The 19122-nt window shown below is 42.3% G+C and overlaps 1 protein-coding gene across 3 annotated transcripts; it reads right to left on the bottom strand.

Moving 5' to 3' along the window:
* Nucleotides 1-11071: 11071 nt before the first annotated feature.
* Nucleotides 11072-19122, bottom strand: LOC106581210 (protein FAM222B). 3 transcript variants are annotated; one of them, XM_014163117.2, is made up of 3 exons: nucleotides 19046-19122; nucleotides 16884-17014; nucleotides 11072-16702 (listed from the first exon to the last, which is right to left on the bottom strand). In XM_014163117.2, the coding sequence occupies exons 2-3, from the start codon at nucleotides 16966-16968 to the stop codon at nucleotides 14520-14522; spliced, it is 2268 nt and encodes a 755-aa protein (XP_014018592.1). In that variant the 5' UTR covers nucleotides 16969-17014; nucleotides 19046-19122; the 3' UTR covers nucleotides 11072-14519. The 3 variants fall into 3 exon arrangements, with proteins under 3 accessions (XP_014018592.1, XP_014018593.1, XP_014018594.1); XM_014163118.2 differs by having other exon boundaries at nucleotides 18944-19056; XM_014163119.2 differs by having other exon boundaries at nucleotides 18993-19054.

The following is a 19122-nucleotide window of genomic DNA, read 5'->3' as shown; positions in this document are numbered from 1 at the left end:
TTTGCATTGTGGTACATGATCATTGTTGATCATTGTTGAACATAATTGATCATTGTGGTGTTTGCATTGTGGTACATGTAGGCCTGTATGCCTGCCGTTGACAGGCATACAGGCCTACATGGCACAGCAAAAAATTAAGAGAATTATCTTTTCCACCAGACTGAAGGTTACCATTACAGAACGCAAAATGTTGTTGTGAATCAGTTGGTCATACCAGAGTTGGTTAGAGTAAAAGAAGGGTTTAGTAGGGTAACTATGGCAACACATACAGTAGTCCCCACTGCAATATTCCAACATCTTGTGGAAAGCCTTCCTAGAAGAGTGGAGGCTGTTATAGCAGAAAAGGCGGGACCAACTCCATATTAATTCCCCTGATTTTGGAATGAGATGTTCGACAAGCAGGTGTCCACATACTGTTGGTCATGTAGTGCATATCTACAATGGTTAAATGCCACTATTTTGACATAATGAGAGCATGTTGCCTTTAGAGTAGTAAATATGTGATATTCCTCCAGGCCTTTGGAGAGTATCTCATTCAGTGTGCAGTCACAGATGTACAGGAAATCACGGTTGAGGCTGAAGCTTCAGAGAATTTCAGTTTGGGATGATATCTAATCCACTTTTATTGACTTCCTCTGTAACATAGAGGTGAAGATCCTTGCCCATTTTATGATTTTTATGTCCCAAAATGCTTTGTTATGACCGTCCTTCATCAATCATTGCATGGTAAATCTGATAAGATTACAGCTAATGCCACTTTGGGATTTGTTGAAGATCGATTCGAAGCACTGGATTGAGATTGATGGAATCGGTGGGTTAAACGTTCAATAATAGAGATGTCCGATTTAAATAACAGAATAGAATAGATTGTTCAAAAAAATCTATTTATTAATTTAACTACACTATCTTTCAAAAGTTTGGGGTTACTTAGAAATGTCCTTGTTTTTGAAAGAAAATATACATTTTTGTCCATTAAAATAACATAAAATTGATCAGAAATACAGTGTAGATATTGTTAATGTTGTAAATTACTATTGTAGTTGGTAACGTCTGATTTTTAATGGAATATCTACATAGTCATGCAGAGGCCCATTATCAGCAACCACCACTCCTGTGTTCCAATGGCACATTGTGTTATCTAATCCAAGTTTATAATTTTAAAAGGTAATTAATGATTAGAAAACCCTTTTGCAATTATGTTAAAACAGCTGAAAATGGTTGTTCTGATTAAAGACGCAATAAAACTGGCCTTCTTTAGGCTAGTTGAGTATCTGGAGCATCAACATTTGTGGATTCGATTACAGGCTCAAAATGGCCAGAAACAAAGACCTTTCTTCTGAAACTCGTCAGTCTATTCTTGTTCTGAGAAATGAAGGCTATTCTCTGTTTGAGAGAACGAGAGGTTTTACCTACATAATACAGCCCACATGGATGTTCAATCATGCAGATAACATGGGTGGTGGAGCACATAATAATGTAACTTATTTGGAACCGTTTTCCTGTATGTGGGTGGCAGAAATATTCACAATCATATTGTTGCACTGTGCACAACTTCTGTATTTATCCAGTGGTTCTTCCTTTAAAAGTTGCGCCATACTGTAGCACAGCTTGCGGCGTGCTGCATAATTGTATGGCACGTTAGAGTGCACAACGTCATATTATTTTACTGTCAGCCATTGTTACCATTAATGCTAGATTGACCACGAGAGGGCATTTTTGAGAAGCTAAGTTATTGAAATGACATGGAGCTGTAGGCCTAAAAGTCCTGTTTACTGTAGCTGTTTTAGCATAACTTACTTATTGCCATAAAGGCCTACTTCAATATACAGTATATATTGAATTACTTTGTTTGTGAATGTCATCACACAGCATACAAGTCATCCATGTCTTTAAATACAGTCAAGCATTTTAAGCTATATGGCGCTGTACAACGTGACCGGTCGGGAGTAGGCCTAGGCTACTAAGTGACTGCGAGTGAAGAGCAAAAATAATCCTAACATTTACACACTCTAATTGTAGGCTAACCAATACGAAACGGAGATTCGGCTAAAATAAAAATCTGATTGACTTATCAAAACCAGTTCCCATGCTTGTCTCAAAGCAGCGTGAACGGTGCTGAAATAGTTGACCACATGCGGGTAAGCTATTGCTTCAAATCCTATCATAACAATTGGATGACTTTGGGTGTTTCAGTAAACAACAATTTGTTGCCTTCATTAGTCTACTTTATTCCAATATTTCTGTAATTCAGTGATATTTATTCCCATAGTAATTCGTTATGGATCCATCCAGATGTGGTTAGAAAACACTGCATTTGTTGGGCTATGCAAAGAAATGGGAGAAGTGACATGCCTCTCAAACATCCATTAATACATTTAAAGTTCCAATGAATAAACCGCAACATGTCGGCTAAAGTGATTCAATTCAAAAATGCATTTGACTGTTTTTAATATTGTCTGTACTAGAGATGTTAAAACCTTTTTTTGTTGGTGTGATAATGATTAGTTTTGAAATTATTATAGTATTTGTTGTGCTGTTTATACTGTTAGAAAATGTGCTTAATTAAATTGATTATTATTATGGTGCTTCTATTCCAAGAAAAACAAAATGGTAATTCATAGTAGCCTATTATGGCCCTGTACAACGTAACCGGTCGGGAGTAGGTCTAGGCTACTAAGTGACTGCGAGTGAAGAGCAAAATAATCCTAACATTCCTACACCCTAATTGTAGGCTAACCAATACCCAAACGGAGATTGAGTGAAAATAAAAATCTGATTGATTTATCCAGACCAGTAGCTACCATTCGGAAGAGGGGTAAATTGGGAGTTGTCATGGACCAATTTGAAGGGTAAATTGCGACCTCTCCTGTATACAATAAGGGGGGTGTTCTTAAATTCAGCTGGCAAAACTGGGTCCGATGATAAAACATGGAAGTGTTTCTTGACAGCATCTCCCACTTTGCGCAAATTTAAAGTATATTCCAGGCTGTATCACAACTGGCCGTGATTGGCAGTCCCATAGGGCAGAGCACAATTGGCACAGTGTCGTCCGGGTTAGGGTTTGCTGGGGTAGGCCGTCATTGTAAATAAGAGTTTGTTCTTAAATCAAATCAAATCAAACTTTATTTGTCAAATGCGCCGAATACAACAAGTGTAGCCCTTACTGTGAAATGCTTACTTACAAACCCTTAACCAACAGTGCAGTTCAAGAAAGAGTTAAGAAAATATTTACACAATAAAATAAAAATAACGATGTAATATACAGGGGGTACCTGTACCGAGTCAATGTGCAGGGTACAGGTTAGTCGAGGTAATTTGTGCATGTAGGTAGGGGTGAGATGACTATGCATAGATCGTAAACAGCAAGTAGCAGCATTGTAAAAAAAACAAATGGGGGGTGTCAATGTAAATAATCCAGTGGCCATTTTATTAATTTTTCAAAAGTCTTATGACTTGGGGGTAGAGGAGCCTTTTGATCCTAGACTTGACGCTCCGGTATCGCTTGCCGTGCGGTAGCAGAGAAAAAAGTCTATGACTTGGGTGAATGAAGTCTTTAAAAAAAAGAGAATCTGACACTGCCTAGTATATAGGTCCTGGATGGCAGGAAGCTTGGCCCCAGTGATGTACTGGGCCGTATGCACTACCCTCTGTAGCCCCTTACGGTCAGATGCCGAGTAGTTACCATACCAGGCGGTGATGCAACCGGTCAGGACGCTCTCGATGGTGCAGCTGTATAACTTTTTGAGGATCCGGGGACCCATGCCAAATCTCCTGAGGGGTAAAAGGTGTTGTCGTGCCCTCTTCACGACTGTCTTGGTGTGTTTGAACCATGATAGTTCATTGGTGATGTGGACACCAAGGAACTTGAAACTCTCGCTCCACTATAGCCCTGTCAATGTTAATGGGGGCCTGTTCAGCCTGCCTTTTGTTGTAGTCCATGATCAGCTCCTTTGTCTTGCTCACATTGAGGGAGAGGTTGTTGTCCTACCACCACCCTGCCAGGTCTCTGACCTCCTCGTTATAGGCCGTCTCATCATTGTCGGTGATCAGGTCTACCATTGTTGTGTCGTCAGCAAACGTAATGATGGTGTTGGAGTTGTGTTTGGCCATGCAGTCATGGGTGAACAGGGAGTACAGGAGGGGATGAAGTACACACCCCTGAATGGCCCCAGTGTTGAGGATCAGCGTAGCAGACATGTTGTTGCCTACCCTATCCACCTGGAGGAGGTCCGTCAGGAAGTCCAGGATCCAGTTGCAAAGGGAGGTGTTTAGTCCCAGGATCCTTAGCTTAGTGATGAGCTTTGTGGACACTGTGGTGTTGAACACTGAGCTGTAGTCAATGAACAGCATTCTCACTTTTAACTGACTTGCCTACTTAAATAAAGGTTAAATCAATCAAAAACTATGTGGTGGTGAACATTAGAGTGTACTTTAGCTCTAGTGTTTTTTTTTAGGAGTTATTCTCGTGTTTTCCCTAATGCCAAGTTAAGAGCTTCATCCACACATTGTGGAGAGTAGCCTCTTCTTAGAAACCTATTGCGCATCTCCGCTGCTTTTTCTAGATAGTCCTCTGTGGAGTGGCATATACGGCGCAGTTTGAAAAACTGGCTTATTGGAAGTCCTTTTTTTAATGGCTCAGGGTGGAAGCTGTCCCTCTGTAATAGAGTATTTCTGTCCGTTTCTTTTCTGTACAGAGTTGTAAACAGGGTTCCATTTGATTTCTTAATCCACATGTACGTACAAGTTTATGTACAAGTTTAGTGTCACATTCAATAGTGAATTTGAGATTGGGGTCAATGTCATTAAGTATTGCCATAATGTCTGACAGCTCTTCTCCCGTTCCTCCCCATACGCAAATAATTTTGTCAATATATAATTCATTTTCATTGTTAATGTTCTTCAAAATGACCCACATAAAAGTTAGCTTAGCTTGGAGCGAATGTGGAGCCCATCGATGTTCCATTCATTTGGAGGTAGTATTCATCATCAAACCTGAAATAGTTACACGTCAAAACATATTCAGACCGTTTTTTGGTGGGTATTTGTTAGTATCTCGGTCTCTCAAATAGTGAGCTAGGGCTGATATATAGACTCTCGACATCTACTGTAATGTGACCTGGTTCTCTCAAAAAGAGAATTAGTGAACATGAAAGTTCAATAAGGAGAAAGGACAGGGATTATCCAGTCGCAGTACATTTTAATGACCAAAAACATGACATTTCTACCTTTAGATTTTGTGTCATGGAGAAAGTCAAGATATCAGACATGGGAGGTGATATGAATAATACTCTGAGCAAAAGAGAATGTTTTGGGATTTTATCTAAAAAAACATCTCTAAAACCAACAACAAAACCATCCCTGCCTTTCAAAACGTTGGTCTCATGCAAAAGTGGAAATCAGTTACATTCCAGTGTGTATCAAATCAAATGTATTCATAAAGCCCTTCTTACAAGTGCTGTAGAGAAACCCAGCCTAAAACCCCAAACAGCAAGCAATGCAGGTGTAGAAGCACGGTGGCTAGGAAAAACTCCCTAGAAAGGCCAGAACCTAGGAAGAAACCTAGAGAAGAACCAGGCTATGAGGGGTGGCCAGTCCTCTTCTGGCTGTGCCGGGTGGAGATTATAACAGAACATGGCCAAGATGTTCAAATGTTCATAGATGACCAGCAGGGTCAAATAATAATAATCACAGTGGTTGTCGAGGGTGCAACAGGTGGGCACCGCAGGAGTAAATGTCAGTTGGCTTTTCATAGCCGATCATTCAGAGTATCTCTACCGCTCCTGCTGTCTCTAGAGAGTTGAAAACAGCAGGTCTGGGACAGGTAGCACGTCCGGTGAACAGGTCAGGGTTCCATAGCCGCAGGCCGCAGACATTGAAAAAAAAAAAAAACACTAAATCAGACTTCACCTCTGAAGTGATCGAGGTACACCAAATATGCTCTACACAGGACCAATAGCTGCTCCAGTTTCAACTGTTCTAGAGAACCACACGACTTAACCAAGTTTGTATTTTTTTATCTGTTTTAAAACAGAAACGGGAAAAAAAATTCCAAAATAAAAATAAATCTTCAACGGGATTTGAAAGAGAGAAAGAAAGAGAATTAGAGAGAGCATACTTAAATTCCCACAGGACACTGGATAAGACAGGAGAAATACTCCAGATATAACAGACTGACCCTAGCCCACCGACACATAAACTACTGCAGCATAAATACTGGAGGCTGAGACAGGAGGGGTCGGGAGACACTGTGGCCCCATCCTACGATACCCCCGGACAGGGCCAAACAGGCAGAATATAACCCCACCCACTTTGCCAAAGCACAGCCCCCACACCACTAGAGGGATATCTTCAACCGCCAACTTACCATCCTGAGACAAGGCCGAGTATAGCCCACAAAGATCTCCGCCACGGCACAACCCAAGGGGGGGCGCCAACCTAGACAGGAAGATCACGTCAGTGACTCAACCCACTCAAGTGATGCACCCCTCCTAGGGATGGCATGGAAGAGTACCAGTAAGCCAGTGACTCAGCCCCTGTAATAGGGTTAGAGGCAGAGAATCCCAGTGGAGAGAGGGGAACCGGCCAGGCAAAGACAGCAAGGGCGGTTCGTTGCTCCAGTACCTTTCCGTTCACCTTCACATTCCTGGGCCAGACTACACTCAATCATAGGACCTACTGAAGAGATGAGTCTTCAATGAAGACTTAAAGGTTGAGACCGAGTCTACGTCTCTCACATGGGTAGGCAGACCATTCCATAAAAATGGAGCTCTATAGGAGAAAGCCCTGCCTCCAGCTGTTTGCTTAGAAATTCTAGGGACAGTTAGGAGGCCTGCGTCTTGTGACAGTAGCGTACATGTAGGTATGTACGGCAGGACCAAATCGGAAAGATAGGTAGGAGAAAGCCCATGTAATGCTTTGTAGGTTAGCAGTAAAACCTTGAAACAGGAAGCCAGTGTTAAGAGGCTAGCACTGGAGAAATATGATCACATTTTTTGATTCTAGTCAAGATTCTAGCAGCCGTGTTTAGCACTAACTGAAGATTATTTAGCGCTTTATCCGGGTAGCCGGAAAGTAGAGCATTGCAGTAGTCTAACCTAGAAGTGACAAAAGCATGGATACATTTTTCTGCATCATTTTTGGACAGAAAGTGTACTGTGTACTGTTGTTCTGTACAGAATATCATAGGCTGTGGAAAAATGTTGCGACAACTTGCACCTGTGAACCTCTACATCCTGTGACTTCTTGTTTCTTACATCTGCCACTCATTTCTTTTAAATCACACTGCTCTACAGTGTGCTGTTCAGAAGATTTAAAAGCCATGCCCCTTGAAACTCATTGGCTGAATAGATATGACCTAAGGAAATTATGTCATCATTACATTGTTTTTAGTATGAAAGCTGATGGGTAGAGGCAAGATTTTAATTTGATTACAGATTTAAATAATCTCAGAGACCAGGGTAAGAAGCTAAACTATGATCTCATTTCATTATGTTTTTTTTATGTGAGTTTGAATGTATATTTTCAATATAATGAGTGTTACACTAGCACACTGAAAATACTCTGAAATCAACATCAGAACGATTCCCAATGTAGTTAATTTTGCTCTGGTCATTTTGGCACCCATGAACAAGTACTGGACTGTGATGGCTTCTGTGGGTTCAAGGGTTGCAGTGGCTGTATAACCGACTGTTGTCTTCAAATTTACAGTATCACGGCCGGGGAATGGCTTCCAATAGCTGTAAAAGCAAAATTCTTTCAAATGTTCTTTCCTGTCTGAACTACAAGTTACCACAGGCTAAATCTATGATGTTAAAATGCCCATTTACTCTGTTCCATCTGACTGCGCAATCCACTGTCTCATCAGCCCAGCAATTGTTAAACTTGATCTCCACTATAAAAAGCATCTAGATATTATCTCAATTTCTTTTAGACTAACATTTCATTTAAACAGGGGAGATGTGTATCAACTTTGCTATCTGTCTCTCCAACATTTGCAACATTGTTTAAATATTCAAATTCGATCTCCATCTGTCCCATAGTATTAAACGTGTCGGGAGTCGGGACGAGACAGACAGGCTCTCAGCCAGTCGAAATCACGAATCAGCTGGCATCATGTTTATGGATATATACAAAGAAATGTCAGTTGAAAAAATGTCAAACGAAATGAAGTGCAGCTAGTTTGCAGTCTTTCCAGCTTCTGTTTGAAGTGATTGTGTTAGCTGTGTTGTTGGCTAGCTCCTCTGAGCAACAGTGTCCTGATGAGTGAGCACATTTTCTGGGCCAGGCGAAATCGGGTCTCATTTGTTCATTGTCATGGATGCATCCAAATAAATGTCTAGAAAACAGCTTAAACAAATGCTAATGCAGCTACTTTGCTGTTATTCTGGCTGTACTTTTTGACATGACTAAGTTAGCCATAGTTGGCTAGCTAGCAAGCAAGGGATTAAAACGTTGCCAGTATGACAATGGAACATTCAGAACAAACGACTGGGTCCTGTCCATAGATACAGAACAAAAAGACTGAACGTCTGGGTCGCGTCTCTGGCAACTGAACCAATAGAACGAACGACCAGCCGGCTTGGGTAGCAACCCTAGATTTGTGTCCGGACTATATCTTATGGTAGGATGAAATAGTATGAATAAATTTAATGAAAATATGACAGTCATTATCTGAATATGTTGGTAACCCTTTGTATAAAAGTGATAATGCCCTCGAAGCTGGTGTTTGGAGGATATATTGGCATGGTTTGCTGGTAACAACAACCGTGCCAATATATCCTCCAAACACCAGCTTCTCTGGCATTATCACTTACCTCTTGGGGATCGAGGGTAACCTAATCCCACTGACGGGATTGCTAGCAAGGCGGGAAATTCAAAACATCAAAAATCTAATAATTTCAATTTCTCAAACAATCAACTATTTTACAGCATTTAAAAGATAAACATCTCCTTAATCGAACCACACTGTCCGATTTTCAAAGAGGCTTTACGGCGAAAGCATAAAGTTAGATTATGTTAGGAGAGTACATAGCCAAAAAAGTACACACGTCCATTTTCAATTCAAGGACAGGCGTCACCAAAAGCAGAAAACCAGCTAAAATTATGCACTAACCTTTGACAATCTTCATCAGATGACACTCCTAGGACATTATGTTAGACAATACATGCATTTTTGTTCCATCAAGTTCATATTTATATCCAAAAACAGCATTTTACATCGGCACGTGTCGTTGAGAAAATGTGTCTCCCCCAAAACTGCCAGTGAATTTACAAAAAATACTAATTATAAAACGTGGTTAAAGTATTAAACTGTTATTCAAAGAATAAAATGCAACCGCATTGACAGATTTCAAAATAACTTGACTGGGAAAGCATACTTTGCAATAATCTGAGTACTCTGGTCAGAAAAATACACTAGGCTATACAGATAGCCACCATGTTGGTATCATCTAAAACCATAAATAACATTAGCAATATTCCCTTACCTTTAATAATCTTCATCAGAAGGCACTTCCAGGAATCTCAGGTCCACAACAAATGTTGTTTTTTTCGATGAAGTTCATAATTTATGTCCAAATAACTCCATGCTGTTCCGTGTTGTTAGCGTGTTCGGTAGGCTACTCAAAATGGGAGGGAAAAGTCATGACGAAAAGTCAAAAACAAAATCTATTTATGTTCGTTCAAACATGTCAAACGTTGTTTAGCATCAATCTTTTGGTCAATTTTTAACGTAAAACATTAGTAATATTTCAACCCGACCTCTCCTGTGTCTTGAAACAAGTTTTGAAAAATGTCTCGCCTCACATGAACGCGCATGTGCGCGCAATAATGAAGTGAAGACATCCCAGGGACGTCAACTTCCCTTCCTTCTCATTCGGTCTCTGTTCATCATAGATGCTTCAAACAACTTTATAAAGATCGTTGACATCTAGTGGAAGCCATAGGAAGTGCAAAATGAATCCTTTGTCACTGTGTGTTTTATTGCCAATGACTTGAAAATAGTACAGCCACAAAATGTTCATTTCCTGCTTGTATTTTTTCTGTTTTTTTCCTGCCATATGAGTTCTGTTATACTTAGAGACACCATTCAAACAGTTTTAAAAACTTCAGAGTGTTTTCTATCCAAATCTACTAATAATATGCATATTCTATTTTCTGGGCCGGAGTATTAACCTGTTTAAATTGGGTACGTTTTTCATCCGGCCGTGAAAATACTGCCCCCTAGCCCCTAGAGGTTAATTAGGCAATAGCTACAGTTGTTCTATCATTGCAGGTGTGACCTTAAAGTATTTTTATACATGTTTAGAGTTGAGGAAGTAAATTGGGAAAAATTACACATAGACCTGGTTATAGTCAAGGAGGATCCTGGTAACTGTGACATAATCAGACCACACCCTCATGTGGCATCAGACCACACCATAACACGTATGGTGACAAACAGATCTGTAGAGCAAAGAGGTTATTCCTCATCTGCTCAAGTCCTTTATTCAAACTAATAAATCTGAACTATACATTTCTTTGTACTTACTATATTTGGTTTGGCCTTTATTTATTCAATACATTAATATACATATAGAGGTGGTGTCTTGAGCAATCTAAAAACCCAGTATGCTACAGAAGGTGCCATTATGAGGAAACAATGATTAGCAGAACCATATCCACTCAAGCTGACGTTTGTATTCGCAGGGAGATGGCTCTATCCTGAAAAGGTTTCGCTTGTCTACTCGCCGCAGCTCCACATCCATGAGCTCTGGAGTCTTGAGTTCATCCTACCTAACCTCACACACCCTAGACGGTGTTTTCTGACATGTTTGGTGTCTGTCAAATCTTTCGTTAGCACACCAACCATATGACTATTGGATATTATTTCTAGACTGTCAACAAATCCTTAAAAAAAGTATAATCAATGTTTGGGAATTACAAACAATTGGAAGTGTTTAACCTCATTCCATCCATGTATTGACAGAAGTAAAATTACAATCAGAAATGTTTTTATATCCTTCGAAAATTCTGTTTCATACACATCTCAAGCCTTACTGTTACAAATAAAATAAACTGGAAATAAAAGGAATCAGTTTTGCAAACACAAACTTTATTTTGGTTATGGGGGAATGTTTGTGCAAAGCATAGTTCAAGGATAGGTAAACTGGAATAACACAACCACTGCCATTCATGTCATATTTCCACTTATGTGGTGCAAAACCACTCACCAGCACCATTAATACATGTTCCTACAACTGTCTAGAGGGCAGCAGACCACTGGTCACCACCTTAAAATAGCATGATTCTTTAAAACTAATACAAACCAACATGGCTAAAGAATGTTAGCATCCAAAATGGCACACTACTTTCGAAATAGTGCACTACTTTTGACTGTGACCATAGGTCAAGTCGTACACTATGCAGTGAATAGGGTGCCATTTCAGACACAGAATGTAACTATGAGGGGAAGGCTTGGTGACTTTGGTCAGTGATTCAGCAGCAACCGTTCAGACTCCCAACAGTGTTTGGAATCATTGTGGTACGTAAGCGCAGACTTCTGTCCAGTATCAGTAGTTACAGTTAGAAGCTTGGTCCCCCCCAAAATGGATAGAAGTGCACCACTGTGTAGTGTACACACATGTGCGCGCAAGTATCTAGGCTTCACACCCTTTCTCTCGCACACACCCACTCAAACACACACACTATTTCATATGAAATGTCTCCGCCGGGCTTAATATAGAAAGTGTAACTGTAAACCTGACTTTCTCAGGCTGTACAACATTATAGAACAGGTAAATCAGGTCAAATGGAATAACAGGTACATTGCTTGGTTCACTGCAGCAACAGCTGGTCCATTTCCACTACACAGATTTACAATCTCACATTTCAAAAATCCATGACAACACATTATAAATAGGAACCTTTATTCCAATAGTACAACCCATACATCATTACTAAACACACACACTATTGTGTGTTCAGATTAGAATTCAATAGCAGCTTCAAGGGCCAGGCACATCAGGAACACAACAGTAGTAAGAGCCAAACATAATCTAGCTACTGCCCTCAGGGAAGAAAGCTAAATCCATAACATTAAAGGTGCTACACAGAATGTCTCCCCTATGTGGAAGCTAGAAGAATTGCAACAGCACTAGGCTGCATTCAAAAACAAATGTACCATCTCCCCCGCAACATGGAGACTCACGATTGAGCCTTTTACTTTCGGTTTTGGTCCACCAGCCTCAAACAGCTGTAAAAAAACTTGTTATTTAAAAAGATATTTCACAGCAATTTAGATGGTACAATGATTCCCTCCACTATTCAGTGCTTGTTTTTGTTTTTCTCACAAACTGAAAATGAGCAAACCATGTAGAATTTTAGCAACCAGGAAATTAGAGCAATTTTTACATTGGCTTCTGGACCTGATTTCCACACAGTCAGTCAAAACAGCTTTCCCATTTTGACAACAAATGCCGCTCTGGCGGGAGAAATCAATAGGTGTATATAACAGTGCAGGTAAGTAATACTGTGAAACACTATCATTCCCCTAGTACTGCAAATACGGCAATTTTCTGAAATGACAAAGCAAAAAAATAAAATTTGAAAAAAAGGTGTAGCACCTTTAAGGCTTCATAACCCCTATAAATAAAATCACCTCTATGACTTAACCTTTCCATCACTTACTGAATGCAGCTAGTTGTGAGACATCAGTTTGCATTGTTTTGTGTCTGATCATATGTGTTACCTATGGCACCTATGTGGAAAAACCTATGGCTTCAGGATGCAGTGTTCAAATAAATTAACTAAGAACTAAATTAGTGTAGGGTATTTGTCATGTAGAAACAACTAAAGAAACTTAGTCCAAAGACCATAGTTACAGCCCAGTGCCACACACCTATAAAACTCTGCTTAACACTATTCATACTTATTATCCTTTAAAAGGAGGACTTTTACTTAGCAATTTAACAGTGGCCTTAAATGAAAACATATGCAGAAACAATTGCTAGTATCATAACTATTTTTGATATAGGATGCTACGCCATGCACTGTTTGAGGAAATCCGGCATGGTGTAAAAAGTCAACATTTAAGGTAGAGGGTAACTAATAACATTTAAGGCTTTTTCCCCCAAGAGTTATCAGGGAGGAGGAAAGAGTAAGCTGTTACCCAAATTAAACTGAGGAAAAACGCAGCATGCTAGACCCATAGAAATATCATTACTTCTATGGCTAGACCCATCTACTAGCATGAGGAGGTAACCTGCATTTAAAATAACTGGATTGAACCTCTGTACTACCTACAAAGGAAAACTGAGACAATACACAGTTAGGGTTAGGCTAGCAAGTGAAGGAAGAGGGGTATCCCAATAAGCAAGCTGGATCTACTCAGTTTTCTGAAGCGAACCAGCTTCTGTTAGCGTCACATTCCAGCTCAGGGTTTAGCCTTACAACGACAGTGGATATTGCTCGTACACCTGCCACTAATTCTAGCAGGCTTGTAACTGCACGTTGCACACGGCTAGTCGAATGCCAAACTTTTCATTAAGCCTCAGTTGACCAAAGTTACCTCGCTAACTCTTCAAACCTGCTTCGTAGGATACCCCTCAGCTTACCAGAACCCCCCCAGACAGGTAAAGATCCAAAAGGAATCCATTCCCTTGTTTACAGTAGTATAGTGGTGAAACAAATAAATATTTTAACCCTCTGGTATGTTCGGTTGTACTTGCACACTTGCAAGTGATCAATTTGGTCTATGCACACACAGACAATTCCTTTCAAGATCAGATCATACCGGGTTCACATTATTCAAAAGACAATTAATGTTTTTCCCAAAGGGATGTTTTGTTCCCTTTGTAAATGTTTAGCATGACATTTCGATTCTCCAAGTCCTCATACTGAAAACGTCACTCGAGAAATTCAAGTAGAGACAATTTAAGTAACAGAACAAGGTAGGGCTAAAAAACAAACTAAAAACGACTTCAAAAGTACTCCGTCTTAAGGTCTTATCACACACAAGAGGACAGAACAAAATGGTTGTAGCAGTACCTTACTCTATATGGGGAGAGATTGAAGTAAGAATATACTCAGACATAAACCTGATTAATATTAGCATACAAAAATACCCATTCAAATGTAAACATAGGCCAGGAAATAACACCCCATTTTCAGCCGCTGCATTGGCAGCTTTAAGGCCACTAATGTTGTAAAAGGGCGTGGTTGGTTCCATGACAACCTGGGCATAACTATGGTAATTATTATGTGGAAAGGAAGTAGCCCTACTAGGTTCTCTACTTAGCCCTAGATCACAAAAAACCCTTCATCTGGCACTAAGGTTTAACAGATACCTTTAAGGGCTGAGGACCCATTTTTAAAACACATAAGTCAGCGATTGAACATTGAGAGCAGGAGCAACCGACTAGGGAGAACATTCAATTGATCACTTGCAAGAACTCTACAACATGTGGACACCTGATTATAATCTTGAATCATTCACCAACCATGACACACAACTGGTGAGGTGAAGACTGCTATCTATCCATCTATCGATAGCCTGGGTGGTGAGCGGGGATATTTCTACCATTGCCTAGCTCTGGGCCCTGGGCTGGAGCTCTACCCATGGGGGGCCTGTGCATCTTCCCCATGGCACCTGGGTTATGTTGGAACGCCTGGAAATCCCCAGCCAGGTAATCAGACACGTTCTGCTTCATCAGCTTGGTCTGACCCGAACCTGGGAACCCGGGTCTGGCTCCTGGTCGGTACTGTGATCCTGGTGTGCTGCAGTCTATGGAGGCCCCTGACAGGCCCCCCTGGAAGGCCAAATCCAGAGGGCCTAGACCATCACTTTTGCCTGCTTGTAGGACACTGCCCCATGGAGCCTGCAGGTAGCACCCGTTGGTGTAGCTGGGCATGGTGCCACCCGGTGGGCTGGTTACAGAGGGCGAGGGGGTTGTCTTGTCTGATGGGTGTTTAAGGTAGAAGGCTTGTGGCTGCGAGGCCAGCAGCACGTGGGGATAGTTGAGGGTCTTGGCAGGGAAGACAGGCCCAGAGGGGATTTCTCTCCTGGGGTTGGCTCCCTCGGGCAGGTGCTGCATGTGAGCCAGCTGGTGCTGGTTCCAGGAGCGTTGCTGTTGGAGTTGCTGCTGTTGGAGTTGCTGCTGTAACTGATGTTGTAGCTGTTGCTGCTGATGAACCTGTTGCAGCTGCTGTAACTGATGTTGTTGTTGCTGCTGGTGAACCTGTTGTAACTGCTGTAATTGCTGCTTTATGTCAGTGTGGAAAGCAGGTGGCATCCTGTTCATGACAGCCATGTTGGGCTGTAGGCCACCAGCAGTGCCCTGGGACCCTCCAGGGGCCTTCTCTGTGGGGCCCAGCAGGCAGGAGGGAAGGAGGTCCAGATTGTGGGGTGTGTTGACCCTGGAGCTGGCATTGATGAGAAGGTTACGGCTGATGGGGCTGGGGTTGGCAATCTGGCCCTCGCACACCGAGGTGGCACCCATTCCGGCCCGAGCCTGGCAGAACTGATTGATCTGGTGCACGATGCTGCTCAGGTCTGTGCCCGGCCGGTTGTGGCGCAGGCCGGCCGCCATGGATAGCGGGATGGTGGAGGTAGATACAGTTACGTTTGGCGGGACGTCTGCGTCTGGCAGCTTCCTGGGGCCGTAGGGGGGGCCTGGCTGGGGCTGCAGGGCATTGGAAGCAGAGGGAGGGCCAGGGACGGCACAGGAGGCCTGGGGGAGCTGCTGAGATGGGGGGAGGCCCTGGGAATGTTGCAGACTGGATGGAGGCTGGGACTGGGCTACATCAGGCTGGTGCCTTAGGCCCTGGGGGAGAGGCTGTGACAGGCTCTGGGGGTGCTGGAGGCCCTGGGAATGTTGCCGACTAGGTGGAGGCTGGGCCTGGGCTATGTCAGGCAGGTGCCGGAGACCTTGAGGATGAGCCACAGCCTGCTGTACTAAAGCTTGTTGGTGAGGAAGAGTCTGGTGCTGTAGCATCTGAGGATGAAGAAGATGCTGCTGCTGTAAGGTTTGTGGCCGAGTCTGATTTTGCTGTCGTAAAGTCTGCGTGTGAGGTAAACTTTGCTGCCGCTGGATATTCTGCGGGTGCGCCAGATTCTGCTGTTGCTGCTGTACAGTTTGCAGCTGGGACAAGCTTTGTTGCCGCTGTAAAGTTTGAGGGTGGGCCATGTTCTGTTGCTGTAAAGTTTTAAGGTGAGGTTGAGGCATATTCTGTGGCTGTGAAGTCAAATGGTGAGCCATGTTGTGCTGCTGTACAGCATGCTGTGGATGTGGGTGGGGGAGGCCCTGTTTCAATGCCTGGTGTTGGGTTTGAGACATGCCCTGGAGGTGGGGGACAGGCTCGGGGAGATTTAAAGAGCTTTGAGTGACGTACGACCCGCTTTGGAGGTTCATGGCTGCTTTGGGAAGCAGATGGGCTCGGCTGCCGTCTGTGTCTTTGAGGACGCTTTTGCCGGTCGAAGTGCGGAGGACGGCCAGGAGGCCCGCTCCGGTGCCGCTGACCTGAGACGGGTAGGGGCTGTGGCGCTGGCTGGAGCTGGACGTGTCCAACCCGTTCACTGTGCGGCGGATGTGCTTTCTCTGAGGTACTTTGACACTGTTGGGGAAGATCTTTATGGTCAGAGGCTTGTTGGCGACATTCTTAGCAAAGGCATCCAATTCTGCTGGGGTTGGATAGTTGGCAGATCTCATCTTCTGTGTAGTGTCCCCTAAGATGGAAAGAAGGACAGAGACAGACAGAACAAGGAATTCTTTGCATAACCAAAGTTTCTTCATTCAACTAGTGACTGGAAAGGATTTACAACTCATTAAGTGGAAATATGAAGAGGAAACTGATTTCAGATTTCTATGAAACTATAGTATTAAATTCTATCAGATAAAAACACTTACATTGCTGAAGCCCAGTGTTCATCTGCGTGTGGGAGAGAAATCGGGTTGTAGGGTCACCTGATGATGCTGGCAGACAGGCCAGCATGTCACACTTCCACTAATGCAACATGGGAAACACTCTCCTCACCATGCTGAGAGAGAGACGCCACATTGACCATGTAAAATGACTCAGCCATAAGGCTATTTATTTCCTGTACATTGTAACCTTTAAAATGGCAGTCAGTCGGTAATCAGCCCACATTTGTCCCTCAGCCTTTTATAGCAAACACCCTGCCTGCCGCTAGACAGACAGAGGAGGGGGCTTAAGATGGAAAGGCGAAAAGGCGTCTCCCAGGGCACAGCAGGACATACTGCATGATGGCTACTGGCTAGAGAACCCCAAGCTGGCTCCACCAATCTCTGTTTCTGCATCCCAAATTACACCCCATATAGTGTACTACTCCTGACCAGGGCCCATAGAGTAGTGAGGAGGAAGAGGAGCTCCACAGACCCTTAGTCTCCAGAAGTAATTTAGCCATTGCGATGTGTAGAGTTGATATTTTCTCAAGTTTTCTTGTGTCAATTAACATGAGTAATCCAGTACAGTCAGAATTAATCAACTACAATAGTCAGTTGAAAAAAGGTTAAGGGTACAAGACCGTGCACATATCTGGCTGTGTTGGCAAAATCACTACATATCCCATCAAGCCAAGCGGGGAGAGGCTGCCTGTTGTCACAGTTCCAAGACCAGTCAGATACTTCCAGCTAACCCTACGCCAATGAAGATGGTGGATCTCAAAACTGAACTTGGATCTGAGTTAAGTAGCAATATCATCCTTACGACATATCTGGAAACAGTCATGACTTTTCAACAAAATACATAATTTTCAAGTTTCTTTCCAGCAAATGACTTAGTTACATGACTGTATAACTAGCAAAGGAGTTTTGAAGTTGAGAGTACAGTATATATTACGTTTGGTAATAAGGTTGAAAACTAGCATTGTTCAGCTAGCCAACTAGTTTAAATCAAATTTTATTGGTCACATACACATATTTAGATGTTATTGCGGGTGTACCGAAATGCTTGTTTAGCCAGGGGAAATTAGCTCAGGTCTAGTGCGCATGTGCAGCTCAGTTGGTAGAGTATGGCACTTGCAACCCCAGGGTTGTGGGTTCGATTCCTATTTATTTATCTAACCAAGTGAGTTAAGAACAATTTTTTACTTACAATGACGGCCTACCCCGGCCAAACTCTAACGACGCCGGGCCAATAGTGGGGGACCAGTATGAAAATGTATGCACTCACTAAGTCACTCTTGATAAGAGAGTCTGCTAAATGACTATAATGTAAATGCTTTACAATACTAAGCGATGCAGAACAGCTGTGTTAAGTATGTAATGTCACCCAGAACACCTTTCAATTCTGGAACAAAGCTAAATGTGTCAGAACCCAGAAGTCCCAATGACTCAAGAATGCTAAGTCTTACAGTGTAACTGATTAGTGTGTCCTGCTGACCAGTTCTTGAAAAGGATGGAGCTACTAGTTACAATAAATATACTCAGTCTGATGACTAGGTCTACCATAAATGTTATTGCATCATTGCGTAAATATCAATAAGTCATTCAACGTGGCTGTGGCCTGGGTAGGGCTTCTCTGATCTAGCATGCGAGGACATTAATATAACTAGTTATGTACAAAGACCTTTCTTAAATACTAACTAGCTGGTGTCATCGTTGAGCAGCATTGTCGTCTAGTAGTCAGACCACTTAAAATGTAAATGAGCGCTAACTATTTAGCTACACAATATTAGCGTGCCAAAAAGTACTTATTTTTTTCAAACAAACTACATAACACAGGCATTGTCGTTCTAACCAGTAACGTTGCTTAGGCTAACGTTCTGTTACACGAGAAGTTAACCATCTAAGTTCGTGAGTTGATAAAGAAGCAAGCAAACAAGCTAACGTTAAATACCTCGAGTCATAGCACCACAACGCATTGAACACTTATTTGTGCTGCTAGTGATCAGCTAGGTTAACTAGCTAACGTTAGCCAGCTATCATAACCGGCGTCTGATACCTACTGAAGTAAACATTTTGCAAAAGGAAACGCTGGAAAGTCATAATACATACTCCCCCGTCAAGAGAAAGGTATTTGCGATATTTTGGTTATGTCGTTAGCTCACCGATGGTTTTTCTGCTGCTTGCTTTCTGCAACAGAAACTTTGAAAACGCATGCGCATTAGGCACCCGGAGTTCTAGG

The sequence above is a fragment of the Salmo salar genome, chromosome ssa20, assembly GCF_905237065.1.
Source record: "Salmo salar chromosome ssa20, Ssal_v3.1, whole genome shotgun sequence".
In the NCBI taxonomy this organism is placed as follows: Eukaryota; Metazoa; Chordata; class Actinopteri; order Salmoniformes; family Salmonidae; genus Salmo; species Salmo salar.
This window is presented reverse-complemented; position numbering and strand designations above follow the sequence as displayed.

Coding starts and splice junctions, on each gene's coding strand:
- LOC106581210 (XM_014163117.2), bottom strand. CDS start 16,968: ATGCTGGCCTGTCTGCCAGCATCATCAGGTGACCCTACAACCCGATTT. Junction 16,703..16,883: donor GAACACTGGGCTTCAGCAAT/GTAAGTGTTTTT, acceptor TTTCCATCTTAG/GGGACACTACACAGAAGATG.